The following is a 14,496-nucleotide window of genomic DNA, read 5'->3' on the forward strand; positions in this document are numbered from 1 at the left end:
GGTTTCCTTCTCCTTTGCCTCTGAACCACCTGGACTCCCTGCTTCACTGCCTAATCACTCCCCTTTCAAAACCCTCCAATCTCCTAGATGGATTTCCGCACCTCAGCTGGAGTGATTCTCCTAAAACTTTGCTGTCTAATCACTCCTGCACTCAAAACCCCCCAATTACTTTCAATCTTTCCCAGAGCACGATTCAAATGAGATCCACGTTTGGACCTGAGCTGCCCTCTGGCTCCACTCCAACACTCTAAACTTGTCTCCTACCACCCTCTCCCTTGTTCGTGACTTTCCAAGCCACACTGTCCTCCCTGCTGCCCCTAGAATCCACCAAGATGCTGCTTGTGAGAGAGTATAGGGACAGGATTTGGCTTCACTTCTGACCAAGGGAGGCAACATGGGGCAGCATGACCCAGCCTAATTAACTGTTGAACAGCAGAAACAAACAACCTCCTAGCTGCTGGAACTCAGCACATATCCATATAAGGGGGGAGCTAATTGTCCCTTGAGTAATGTCTTCCAGGACCAATGAAGCAAGATGCTGACACCAACTGGTAAGGAACCTAACTGCAAAGAAACCAGACCTATCCAGATCTAAACCACCTCAAGCCAAAACAGACCCCCATATTGACCTTACTCTGACTTTTCTCTTGTGATAATCTCTTTTTTTTTTTTTTTTTTTTTTTTTTTTTTTGAGACAGAGTCTCATTCTGTTGCCCAGGCTAGAGTGAGTGCCGTGGCATCAGCCTAGCTCACAGCAACCTCAAACTCCTGGGCTCATGCGATTCTTCTTCCTCAGCCTCCCTAGTAGCTGGGACTACAGGCATGCGCCACCATACCCAGCTAATTTTTTCTACATATTTTTAGTTGGCCAATTAATTTCTTTCTATTTATAGTAGAGACGGGGTCTCGCTCTTGCTCAGGCTGGTTCTGAACTCCTGACCTTGAGCAATCCGCCTGCCTCGGCCTCCCAGAGTGCTAGGATTACAGGCTTGAGCCACTGCGCCCAGCTGTGATAATCTCATTTTAACACTAAAAATCATGCCCAGGGGTGGAAATTTAAAATGCTAATGATACATGAGATGCATGAAAAAGCATGACTACCAAGTGCACACAGCAGCCAATAGAACCCCACTTCCACATGTGATGACATCAAAGCTGACACCTCCTTCCCTCTTTACAACCCCATAAAAGTTTCCCAGCCCTTTGTTCAGAGAGCCAGTCTGGCTGCCCCCTTAACCAGCACTGTCTTCCTTTTGTTTGAGCAAAAGCCCCAGTAAAGCCCTGCCTACCTAAATCTTTCTAGTCTCATGCCAATTTCTATTGACTTGGGGACCAAGAACTTGAAGTCCAGTATCACTCACACTTGCTCTTCCCTCTGCTCCCTCACTTCCTCCAGGTCTCTCCTCAAATGTCACCTTTGTAGAAAGGCCATCCCTGAACACCCTATGGAGAAAAAAAAAAACACTCTTCCCACCATTAACTCTTTGCCCCTCACTGTCCTTATTTTGCTCCATAGCACTCAGCCCGGACAGTCACGTCCATTTTTCTGCTACTGCCTGTCTCTCTCCTCTGGGATGCAAGCTCCACGAGACTGTCCTTTCTGTTGTCACCACACCATCCCCAGTGGTGGTGGGACCAGTCTGGATCAGTCTCTGGCATATAACAGGAGCTTGATAAGCCATGGATGGATGGATACCAGAAACTGTAACAATGGAAAACACACACAGCAGAGACATAAACAATTGCTCTGGGAGGTCAGCAGAAGGTGCCATTATGAGGCAGCCTGAGGGTAGAGGGTCAAAGAGAGAATGAGAGGTTATCATGAGATTCAGAGGAAGCACGACTGAGTTGTTGTGCTTGAGATGCCAAGTCACTTGATTTTAAAGCAGGTGATGTCAGAACATAAGGAGAAGCTATGTGAGACGGACAACACGACCTCTGGACTGGAAGGAGATGCAAATTAACCCACGGGCTTAGCCTGCACCTCTCTGGACAGTGTGGGAAGTGACCCACACTCATTCCTGTGAGCTACCTCGGTCTATCAAAGAAAAGGCAGACCATTTAAGCCAGACGAAGTGTCTAAATGAAATCACCTTAGGTTTATAGGTCAATTTTAAAGCTAAAAACTGAATACTTACAGTTCTGGGTTCAAATGTATACAGAGCTCTGAAGACTTTAACTTGCCCTAAAAAAAAAAAAAAAAAGAAAAGAAAAAGAAATTGATCAATTCTTTCATTTCTGAATCTGCTCTCAATACCATTATCCATTATATGCTTCAGAATTTCTTCATTAAAAGCCCATGTGAGAAAGTTATTTCAGAATTAAGTTACCTTTTCCACCCAGGAGTCACTTTTAAAATATTTGTTCAATGAACATAAGAATAAACAAAACATACACCTCTGAAAGATGACTTTGCTTCCTCCTATCAGTAGGAGCTACATGATTATTTGTACTTAAGTTCTGTCTTTTTATTTCACATAAAATTTTTTTCATGAAAAATACTATAAACAATGTTAAAAGACAGCTGACAAACTTGGGCAAAATACAGGTATTTGCAATATATATCGCAACAAAGGGTTAATATAACTTAGGTTCTGTCTTATATAGAGTCTGTCCAACCCTAAGATCTAAGTTTAAAAATATAAATGTAAGCATCTTAACACAAAGAAATAATGTGAAAATTTGCACTGGTTGAATATTCTCAAATCAAGGGGCCTAGAATTTTGTATTGTCCAAAAGAAAAGAAAATACCATGGAGGGAAAAAACAAAAGGACCTTTTGGAGAAACTTGTAACTTTATTAAGGCCCAAGACAGAGAAGAGGGTGCAGTAACTGAGCAACCAGGTGTCTTGAGCTGCTGCCAATGTCTCTCTTTACATGCCCTGCTGCTGCATTTCCATAACACTCTGGATTATAATCACTGATTGGCCGGCCTGTTTCATGTAAGGGCAGGAACTCTAATTTGTTCAATTTCCTTGTACCTACTTGGTATACAATATGAACCTAATAAATGTCTGCTAAAGGAAGAGAGTCATCCCTCAGTATTCTCAGGGGATTGGTTCCAGGACCCCTTTGGGTATCCAAATCCATCAATGCTCAAGTCCCTGATATAAAATGGCATAGTGTTTGTATACAACCTATATCACATCCTTCCATATACTTGAAGTCATCTCTAGATTACCTATAATAACTAATACAATGCAAATGCTAAGTAGTTATTATACTGTATTTTTTATTTGTATTATTTTTTGTTATAATGCTATTTTTATTGTGTTTTTTCCCAAATAATTCTGATCCCCAGTTGGTTAAAGCTGCAGATATAGAATCCACAGATACAGAAGCCCAACTGTGCACAAGAACGAACTCAAACAGTATAGGAAAAAGCCTACAGAGAGCAAAAAAAAAAAAAACCCAGGAGGATCTTTTTATGAAATAAATAGATTTAGAAAGAATATTAGACTATCTACTTAAGAGGTGACTTTGGTTTCAGCACTGGAAGAACCTTTATAGATGACCATCAGGAAAAAAAAGCATCACTCAGAACGGTGGTTTCCAAGGTGGGAGACAGGAAGATTACTTCAGAATTATTTATATTTGTATCATATTGTTTTCCATTCCTATTTGAACATATTTTATAATATAATGGCATAAAATAAGAAATATGCAACTTATAAATTCATGTATATTTATTGGGAATGAGCACTCAAAAACCTTTTGCTAACAGATTATATGCATTATGAAGTCAGGTACTTTTGTTCTGTTATGAATGAGATATCCAAGTGCCTAGAACATTGCCTGGCATACAGGAGGCACTCAATAATTATTTGTTGAATGAATGAAAAATGGATGAATAAAGAAGTGGATGGAACCATGCACTCAAAAAAGTCTGAAACAAAAAAGTTAATTCAGAATAGCACTAACCAATATAGAAAGGTTTTAGAGGTTTAGAATAGCACTGCATGCAATGATTGAAAGAGTCTATATCTGGTGCTCATCACATGTGGCTACTGAGCGTGATTTTTAATATTATTTAATATTAATTAAGTTAAATTGCCACACACGGGTGGTAGCTAGCATATCGAAGGATGCAGGTTTGGAACATCAGAATATGGGGAATGACTTAATGTCCTTTAAGAGAGGTCTATGTAAATCAACTCTGAGCCATCCACATGATAAAGTCAATTTTAAAAGAATGCTACACATTATCCATTAACAGCCAAGCTATGGAATCAACTTAAGTATCCATCCATGGAAGAATAGATAAAGAAAATGTGATAAATACACACAACGAAATAATATTCAGCCTTAAAAAGGAGGAAATTCTGTCATTTTTGACAATACGAATGAACCTGGCTAGAGGACACTGTGTTAAGTGAAATTAAGCCAGGCACAGAGAGACAAACGCTGCAGATCTCACTCATGTGGAATCTAAAAATGTTGAACTGACAGAAACAGAGTAAAATGGTGGTTAATGTAAAGTTTTCCAGTGGCGAAAGAAACAGAGAGAGAGAGAAATAAAGAGTGGAGCCAAACAACATGGCTTTATTTAGAGCTCCCGGACGAGGTTCTGGGGTCCCAAGAGATGGGGGCCCGAGAAATTGTCCCCGTTTGAAGGGGGTGAGGCCTTTTATACCATTTGGGCTGGGCTAGGGACTTTTGGTGGGAAGAACTAGGGATTTTCCATTGTGACCTTGGATGGTCATTGAGAAATAGGAGGGACTAGAGGTATTTGCAGAACCCAGGAGCTGAAACTTTCTTATCCAGGTGGACATCTGGGTGTGGTTCCTCTCAGCAGGGCCTGGCAGTTTGTCCTTGGCAGGTCTGGTCTTGTGAGCCTTTTCTTTTTTGATCTAGGGAGAGGAGGGGGCCCTGCCACCAGCCTTACAGTTACCAGAGGCTGGGGATAGAGGGATTGATGAATTATTGGTCAAAGGACACAAAATTTCAGTTAGATAGGAGGAATAAGCTCAAGAGATCTCCTATACATTACATCATTGTGACTACAGTTAACGATACACTGTATACTTGAAAGTTGTAAGAGAATAGATTTTAAGTGTTCTCACCATAAAAAAAAAAAGAAGTACATGAGGTAATGCCTCTGTTAACTAGCTTGATCTAGCCATTCCACAATGTATATATATCAAAACATGATATGGTATACCATAAATATATACAAGTTTTACTTGTCAATCACAAAAAAAGTGCAGCAGACAGAGCCACAGACACTGACAGGTAGAAAACAGTCAAACAAACAAACAAACAAACAAATAAATAAATAAATAAATAAAGCATGTTAAGAGCTGTAGGCCAAGTACCAGCCTGTCCATGTTAACAACACAGACATACACACTCATACCCTTGAACGACAGCACAGTTCGCGGGGGTCCATCACACTCTACTTTACATTTATTGTTTACACGCATTGCACTGAGTGTGCACTACTTTTATAATGAATGCAAACAGTAACGATATGATTTGGGGTAGGGAAGAGGAAGCATTCTCTTTCTTCTAAACATCTTAATACAGAAGAGCAGCTCAGATCCCCCGTGCCTTAGTGTGTCTACAAGAAAACACCCCTCTTGCCATCAGAATTCTAGTGCCACATTGCTTCTGCTCTACCAGGGGAGGTTAAACAGGCAGAAGTAAAAGTGAAAATGTTTTTTGTGTGGAGTCTGTTTTGCACCCACACTCACACACCCTGAAGAAAGGAAACACCAAGTGGGAGGAGGAGCTGCCAGGAGAAAAGCATTTTCTGCTGATTCCATTGTCTCTCTGAGAGGGGAGACCAGTTATCTTGATTACTTTGAACTTTGCAAAGAGAAGTTACACAAGGAAGTGGTCCAATGGAGACCAAAATCAATAATGACAGAACATTCTTGTTCCTTTGAGGGAAGGCAGCAACGAAATGTGTTATGGCTAATTTTGGAAACAAGATCCAATGCCAACTTAACAGGCTTAAGGTAAAATTCAACAAAAATTAAAGAACCTAAAAACAAACACATGGAGTGGGATTAAACCACTGATTTTCATAATGGCATCTTTTGTGATCCACTTACTTACAATGTTCCCAACTGAAAGGAAGTGGGCGATTTATTTGCATTTTGATTTATACTAAACATTGAACAGCAGGCAACTCCTTAGACTATTATGGAAAGGACAATTCTCTCTGCTGTAGAAAACCCTTTCATATGCACAATCCTATTTATTGCTTAATGTTAGGGCACAGCCTCTGGTGGATCTCTTTTGATTCACACATTATAAAAGTTCTGAGCCTTAATTTATTCTTCAAATTGGGTCAAGTAGAAACAAAAGAATACAATAGAAACCACCATAGACTGTGAAAGAAACAGATGACTTTGGTGACTACAGTTTAACAACCCTAGATATTCTCTCTTATTAACAATAATTAATAATATTCACTGATCATTTTTACATCACATTTAATTCAATTTTGAGCAATGTTCTATAGGTCTATAGGTTTAGTGAGTACTGAGGGGAAGAAATCAGGGAACTCTGGGTTTCTACAGGGTCTCCCAAAAGTCACCATACCTATGGAAAATGGGAAATTGTAGCTAAATGTTCCTTTACTTACAGAATATTCATTACAAAATTTTTCCTTTGTATAGAGACTTTTGGGACACCCTGTATATTCTCTTCCTTACACACACCTGAAAAACAGTAAACATCTTAATAGACCATTAAGAGCAGGCATTGATCAATTCCAAATTTATTTGTTCTTACACATGCAAGGAGATTAAATTAGACGTCTTCTTTGAGCTCCCTCTAGTTTGATCGTTTTCTCAGCAAAGTCTGGTTATGTATAGCAAAGAGATAAAGTAGAGCTGAGAAGACTATATGAATGACCTGAAATCACCCTGGAATTCACCCGAATTGAGGCTGAAAAGAGGCCCAATCTTTTGTCTCATGCTTTAGGTGAATCTTGCAAGAACAGCATGTGGACAGCATTAAGGATTTGAGCGGGGCTGTTCTGCTTATATAAGCAAGATAAGCAAATTCTTATTAAAGCAGCAGCAGCAGCAGCAGCAGCAGACGCCTGTTGGCTCCTCACCTTGCCAGGCATGGCCTTCCCTTTTCTCTCCAGCCCCTCCCTCCCCCTACAGAGAAGGAGTGAGTCCACTTAGCCATCAGCCACACACTGTATTTTCCTCTGGAATTAGACTGACCCCAGACTTCGAATAAATGAACCCTTGTCCACCACGGTGAAGGCTGCCATGGTTGTAAAGGGAGGGGTTCTGAAACAGGGTCTTTTACAGGCAAAAGGAAAGAGCAATTTCTGCTTCTGAGATATGCAAACATAATAGTATCAGTGTACCTCTGAGGAGCTGGAACACCACTTAGAAGGACTTGGAGCTTACAAATTCAAACACAGAATTTCTAACCTATTTTATTCCCTGTTGGTGAAGAGGTGGAGAATCTTCTAGACCAGCAGTCCCCAACCTTTCTGGCACTGGTTTCATGGAAGACAATTTTTCCACAGACCAGGGAGGGGGGTGGTTTGGGGATGATTCAAGCCCATTACATTTATTCTGCAGTCACCCCTCTCTGCTAATGGTAATCTGATAATCTGCAGCTGCTCCCCAGCGCTAGCATCACTACCTCAGCTCCACCTCAGATCACCAGGCATTAGATTCTCATAAGGAGCGTGCAACCTAGATCCCTCGCATGCGCAGTTTACAGTACGGTTCGTGCTCCTATGAGAATCTAACGCAACTACTGATCAGACAGGCGGTAATGCAAGTGATGGGGAGCGGTTGTAAATACAGATGAAGCATCACTCGTCCCCCCTCCAAACCTCCTGCTGTGTGTTGGGGGAGGGGAGTGAGGGGAGCACAGTTCTGGAGAAAACCAGCATTAAAAAGGGACTGCCCCACCATAAGGGATAGACATAACAATAAACAGCAAGAGGAATGACCATTCAAAATATCAGACCTTAGTTACCTGCAGTAGAGGGACTATTTCATTTACCTTCTGTTTAAGAATGCTGGGATGCATGAGATATTTAGATGGCTTGCATTTAAAATGGCTGTCATAATTATTACATAACCACTCTGATGGTAACAATGAAAAATACTGACAGTGAGATAAACTGTAGCACATTCAGACAATGGAATATTATTCTGCACTAAAAAGAAATGTGCTAGGCAGGGCCCAGTGGCTCATGCCTGTAATCCTAGCACTCTGGGAGGCTGAGGTGGGCGGATTGCTCGAGGTCAGGAGTTTGAAACCAGCCTGAGCAAGAGCAAGACCCCGTCTCTACTATAAATAGAAAGAAATTAATTGGCCAACTAATATATATAGAAAAAATTAGCCGGGCATGGTGGCACATGCCTGTAGTCCCAGCTACACGGGAGGCTGAGGCAGGAGGATTGCTTGAGCCCAAGAGTTTGAGGTTGCTGTGAGCTAGGTTGACGCCACGGCACTCGCTCTAGCCTGGGCAACAAAGTGAAACTCTGTCTCAAAAAAAAAAAAAAAAAGAAAAAAAAAAAGAAATGTGCTATCAAGCCTTAAAAGACATGGAGGAACCTTAAATGCATATTACTAACTGAAAGAAGTCAGTCTGAAAAGGCTCCATACTATATGATTCCAACTATGATATTCTAGAAAAGGCAAAACGATGGAGACAGTGAAAAGATTAGTAGTTGTCAGGGGTTAGGAGGAGGATGAATAGGTGGAGCACAGAGGATTTTTAGGGCAGTGCAACTAATCTGTATGATCCTCTAAAGGTGGACACATTTGTCCACACCCACAGAAACTACAACAAGACAAACCCTAATGCAAACTATGGAGTCTGGATGATAATGATGTGTTGTCAATGCAGGATCATTAACTCTAACAAATGTATCACTCTGATGTTGATAATAAAGGAGTCTATGAATGTGTGTGGGCAGGGGACATGAGAAGTCCCTATCCCTGCAACTCAATTTTGCTTTAAACCTAAAACTGCTCTAAAAAATAGCCTATTCACTTTTAAAAAAAAAAAAATACTGACAATGGCAAGTGTTAACAAAGGCATAGAACAATTAGAATTTTCAGATACTGCTAGTGGGAGTGTGAACAAATATAGCCACTATAGAAAATTGTTTGGCAATAGCATTAATTCATTTTTCACGAGTCTTAAGATGCCTTTGAGATCTCAAATTACATTTTTGGGAAAGGACATAATTAGAAATCCTTCCCAGCATTTGTATGACCAAAATATTACATACAAAAATAACCCCTACCTAACTGTCTCACTATTCCCAAAGGATAGTGAGTTTCAACATTTTTAAACTGTGGGTCATGACTTATTAGTAAATTATGAAACTAATTTAGTGGCTATTAAAAAAAATTAAGTAGAACAGAAAAGAGCAGAATACACTGTATTGAACAGAAGTAATTATGGTTTTTTGAAATTTTTATTTCATTGGGAACGAACAGGGAGATAGCCAAATATTTAAGAAAATTACTAAACACACATTTTTGGCATAATGCCAAATGGCCAAATATTAAAATCAATATTTGCCAAAGCTAAATGTGACCTTCACAGAATGAACTACTGGGATACAAGAATAGACGTGAAATTTTATTTTAAAAATTAATTATGATTATAATCTCATCATTAAAATTCCAGTAGACTCATTTTTAAAGTTTGATATAAAAGGGCAAGAACTAAAATTCTTTGGCACTACCAACTGCAGCTTGATGGGACTTTTGCAAAACTAAACAAATGCTCTCTCTGAAATGAGGTCTGTGAAAAGCAAGACATTTTTGCAATGATTCTGCCAGTGTCGCTACTGCAGGTGGTGATGTTTCCAAACACATTAGTAAGCGCTCCTTCCTCCCTAATGGGAACCAACTGAGGTCAAGACTTGCCTTCTCTTCATCTCCTACACTTGGAGAGTTGCTTAATGATGATGATGCAATTTCACTGAAGGTAATTCCACAAAGATGACAATGGTTTCTACAGAATTATTAACAATTGCATTCTCTCAACATTAATTCTCAATCTACACCTATAATTTTTTGCACTTTATGTAATAATTTTTGGACGTAAAATTAACAGCTCATAAGCATCATTAATTATTACAACAGTTTTCTCTTCTAATAGTAAATAAATACACCTTTATGCTTTCAACTGACAGAGAGAATCTCAACATATAAAGCACAAAATATAAAGCACACATTCAGAATAAGTTACATTACGTAAATCCATGTGGCATGCCTTGTTTGCATTATTGATACTGCTACAATGATTGGGTTACCTGTGCAATCTACAATCCTTGCTCAAGCAGAAGTCTTCGTAGGCCAGAAAAGATACTGAAGTAGGCATTCCACAATTTGGTCCATCAGCCAAAGCTGAAGACAGATTTTGGAAGAAATGCGAAGCTAAGGTGAACAAGTCAAAAAAAGTTTGGAAGCCACTGCTCCAGACTATCTGATCAAAGTAGGAATTTGCAACAAGACTCTACAAAGAATGGGTAATATGTCCTCTACTTTGTGAATTTCAAAATTCAGCCAGTATATAAAAAACAATATTTTCTCATCTCTCCTAAAAGGAGACAGTTACAATCAATCTCAGAGCTGTCAAAAAGAAAGAAGAGGAAGAGAATTATTTGATCAAAAGAGAATTATAAAAAAACAAGAATTTACTACATATATATATATAGTTTTTTCTTATTTCTCTAACAACACACAGGGAGTAATAATCTTCTTAATTTATACCCTGTGGGTATAAAATAGTGTCACCACCTCAGAATATTCTCAGGGTAAGTAAAAGTATTAATGTTATGGCTACTAAGTATATTTAAATTATTGTATCAAGCATTCATGATGAAACAGGATGTTTTCCGCTCAAAAACAAAACAGACAGTATCCAAGAGTCAAGGCCATCGTTTTTTGATTCCTAGGGTGATAGGAAACAGCTGTGCTCTGTTGGGCCAACACTGGATCCCCTGGGCTTTGTGGATTCCAAAGCCCACAAATGAGGTGATTAGCTCAGAACAGGCTTCTTGGCCCCAATCTCTACTGGTGTCAGTCCACAAAAGCCCACTGCTCTTGGAAATAAAGAGAGAGGCTATAATCCTTGGAAAGAAAACCATACTGTGAGCTTAGCAACGTCCAAGAGTTTTTGATGTATGGAATAAATTTCTTCCCTCAAACTTATATTCTTGGAGTAATGAAGTGAAATTCAGTCAATTCTATTTGGACATACACCTTTAGAGGATATAACTAGTAGAAAAGACTACGAACGTGACATTTTCATCCCTCTTTCCTCCTCCATCACCTCTTCCCTGCCACTTCCCCTAGCCAATCAAAAAAAAAAAGAGAGAGAGAAAAAAAAAACCCTAAAGAATTTGAAACGTGTCTTGATTTCAGCTGCAGAAATGGCAGACTTGTTAAAAACAGTGGCCAGTGTGTTTTCTGACAAGAGGGTTCTGTTTATTAACAGTGTGCCTTTCTAATCCATTTTTTCCTTTGCTTATACTTTTCAGTGCCTTTTAGCAACTTGGATACTGTTACATCTTGAGGGACCAGACCCGCTGGTTAATGCATTTCTCCTTCACCACATTACATAAAAATCCCAAATAGCAAGATTCAAAATTTCAAATGACAAGCTCTTCGCCAACTGTGTCTTAACTGGGAGCAATGGTCCCTAAAAAACCCTTCATCCCAGGACAAACTGCTTACAAAGCTAACTTGAAGAAACCTTGGGAAAGAATGGAGGAAACTGAAATTCAAACAAGAACAAAAGGCTACACTGGTGATGCCACCCTCTGCAAGAGCCAAGATCAGCCCGAGGGCTGACCCATGACAGCAACACCTGTATGACCCCTGAGCTAAGTATGGTTTTACATTTTTAAACAGATGGGAAGAAAATGAAGAAGAAACAATATTTCATGACACGTGAAAATGATCTGAAATTCAAATTGCACTATCTATGAATAAAGTTTTATTGGAACATAGCCATCCATTTGCTTTTTGTCTGTGGCTGTTTTCACAATGTACAATGGCAGAGCTGAGGAGCTGTAATACAGACCATTATGTGGCCCACAAAGGCTAAAATATTTACTATCTGGCCCTTTACCGATAATGTTTACCAACCTCTATCCTATGGTCCCCTTTTCCCGTGAGTAAGAAGTCAGACAACAGGAGCATATGCCACAGTGTGAAAAGCTGTGGCTCCAAATCTGCCTCTCACTGACCCCCAAACCAATCTGTGTCTTGGCCTCCTCATACAAAATGATTGGTTGAGCAAATGACTCCATATATCCAAGATTAGAGACAGTAAATTCCCTAACACTAAAACCTTTAATCCAAAACTAAATTACCCTTCCAAAAAAAATTGCCCATCTAAGCTCACATTTATGGTACACTTACCATGGGCTAGACACCATGCAAAACACTAACTTGCAGCAAGTTATTTAATCTTCAAAACAATCCCATGATGTAAATACTCTATTAACACCATTTTACAGCTCAGAATACTGAGGTTAGAACATATAAGGAACTAGTCGAGGTCTACACAGCTAGGGAGCAGTAGCAAAGAGGCTTAAACCCAGGCCATTGGGCTCGAGAGCCCATGCTCTGAACACTGCTCAGAGAGATCTGAGATTTTAATGTTGGCACCCAGGAAATAAATGACAGTAAATAAATTAACATTTGTAAAATCTTGAGTGCAGTTCCTGATGCATTGTATGTGCCCATAAATGTTAGTTATTATTAATTATTGTACCTTTTTGCCTTATTTTGGGGCTCATTCCTTGTGTTTGTCCTCACTGAGAGAGTATTATCAAAATCCTAGTCCTGTATATTATGAATTTATCATTTACAATAAAAATATTATCATTTACAATAAAAATTTACAAAAAATACCAGGTCAGAGCATTTAATATATATGAATGTGTGTAACAGTGTTTAGAGACTAAATGGAAAATTTCCAGATTTAGATATCTGGTACTATTAGCAACGATAAAATGTTCTCAGAATGCATTAAAAATGGCCTAGTCTTAGCCCTCTATAAAGACACATCTTACTAAGACAACATTATGATAAAAATGTCCCTTATTTATAGCAGAACCCCTTTCAAACCTGGTAAAGAGACAAGGATATACACAGTATCTAAGAAAAAAAGAAAAGAAACTCACTAGAGACAGAATCGAGTTTAAGCTAGGTGATTAATCAAAGCTGACTCAATACAGGGGTCAAATCTGTAGCTGAGGGTATTTTACTATTTCTAGTTAATACTAGAACTCTGGTATAATAGTACAAACTCTGGACATCTGAGAAGGAGTATAAGACACAAGAAGAAAAAGTAAAGAGCAAAGAATCAGCAATATCTTTGAAAACTGAGCCCCTCTCCATTCAGAAGACAAAAGGATTCCAATTTTCTTATATAGCACACACAAGAGACTCCACAGCACACACAAGAGACTCTGCAAAAGCCCAATCTCAAATTATAACAGAACCAAAACAAGGAAAGCGAGTTCAGAGAAGCCATCTGTAAGGAACCAACAAGATGTCCAAAACATTTCTTCTCTTCCAAGATCACCTGCTTCCTAAGACAACAGTGTTTAAACTGGAAATTGTTTCCCTAATTGCATCTTCATTCAAGGCCCAGCAGCACTACTTCAAAAGGTCTGCATGTGTTCCTTTCATAAAAGTGGCAAGGCTTGCCTGGTGGCCCTGGAAATGTTGCACATGACGCCTCTACCTGCCACTGTATTCCAGGGCCAGACTTGGCATGTCCTTGATGGTTCAGTCCAGGTGGGGAGGTCCTTCTCCAGTTTGGCCTGGCCCGGAAAGTCGGAATTGTTTATGGAAAGGAGGGGCTAGACAGACCTTAGGAGGGTCTGGCAAGATCGAAGGAGTCCAAGTGACTCCCAAAAAGGCCAGGGGATATTTTTAACTCAAATAAATGTCAAGGTGTCTTCCCAAACCAGTGCAGATCTTGGGAAGAGGAAGAAGGACTCATGAAAACACAGTCCTTTTGGATTTCCCCAGAGAATGACAAGGCCAGACAAATGAACAGCTGTGGTTTTCTGAAGGTGTATTTAAACTACGGTAAATTACAGGACCATCCCTGTGGAAATCCCTCTTTCTCTCGAGGCCTTGCTGGGGGCAGTAAGAGCTATGACAACACCCATAAAAGTCACATACTGACCTCCAGCCCCTCCAAAGCCCAAGGCCACGCCCATCTCTAAGATTGCATGTGCTCACAAAGTTTTTTTTCGTTTTTAAACTCTTTTTCATTGATGAGAACCCAGAAAATCACTTTATGTTTTTATGAACATGGGGACAAGAATGTGGGAAGGCAGGCAATAGAGACAGTAAAATTTGCCCTTAAGCTTCGAGGAATGCCCTTGGTCCCCTCTCAACCCCTGAGCCTGCAGAGCTATTTTGTTTAAGATGTGGATGGGGTGACAGGGAAAATAACCTCTCTGCCCACAGGGGCAGAAGAGGGAAGAGTCAGTGCTCTTTGGGGAAGTGGCTCGCCAC

General features: G+C 39.8%; 1 protein-coding gene across 2 annotated transcripts in view; it reads right to left on the minus strand.

Moving 5' to 3' along the window:
* OSTF1 (osteoclast stimulating factor 1) overlaps window positions 1-14,496 on the minus strand; it is a 53,381-nt gene that overhangs the window by 28,898 nt on the left and 9,987 nt on the right. For both annotated transcript variants that reach the window (XM_012759808.2, XM_076008622.1), the window contains exon 2: window positions 2,139-2,185. In XM_012759808.2, the coding sequence (XP_012615262.1) occupies window positions 2,139-2,185 (47 nt within the window). The remainder of the gene's footprint in view (window positions 1-2,138; window positions 2,186-14,496) is intronic.

Source organism: Microcebus murinus, chromosome 12 (assembly GCF_040939455.1).
Source record: "Microcebus murinus isolate Inina chromosome 12, M.murinus_Inina_mat1.0, whole genome shotgun sequence".
Lineage (NCBI taxonomy): Eukaryota > Metazoa > Chordata > Mammalia > Primates > Cheirogaleidae > Microcebus > Microcebus murinus.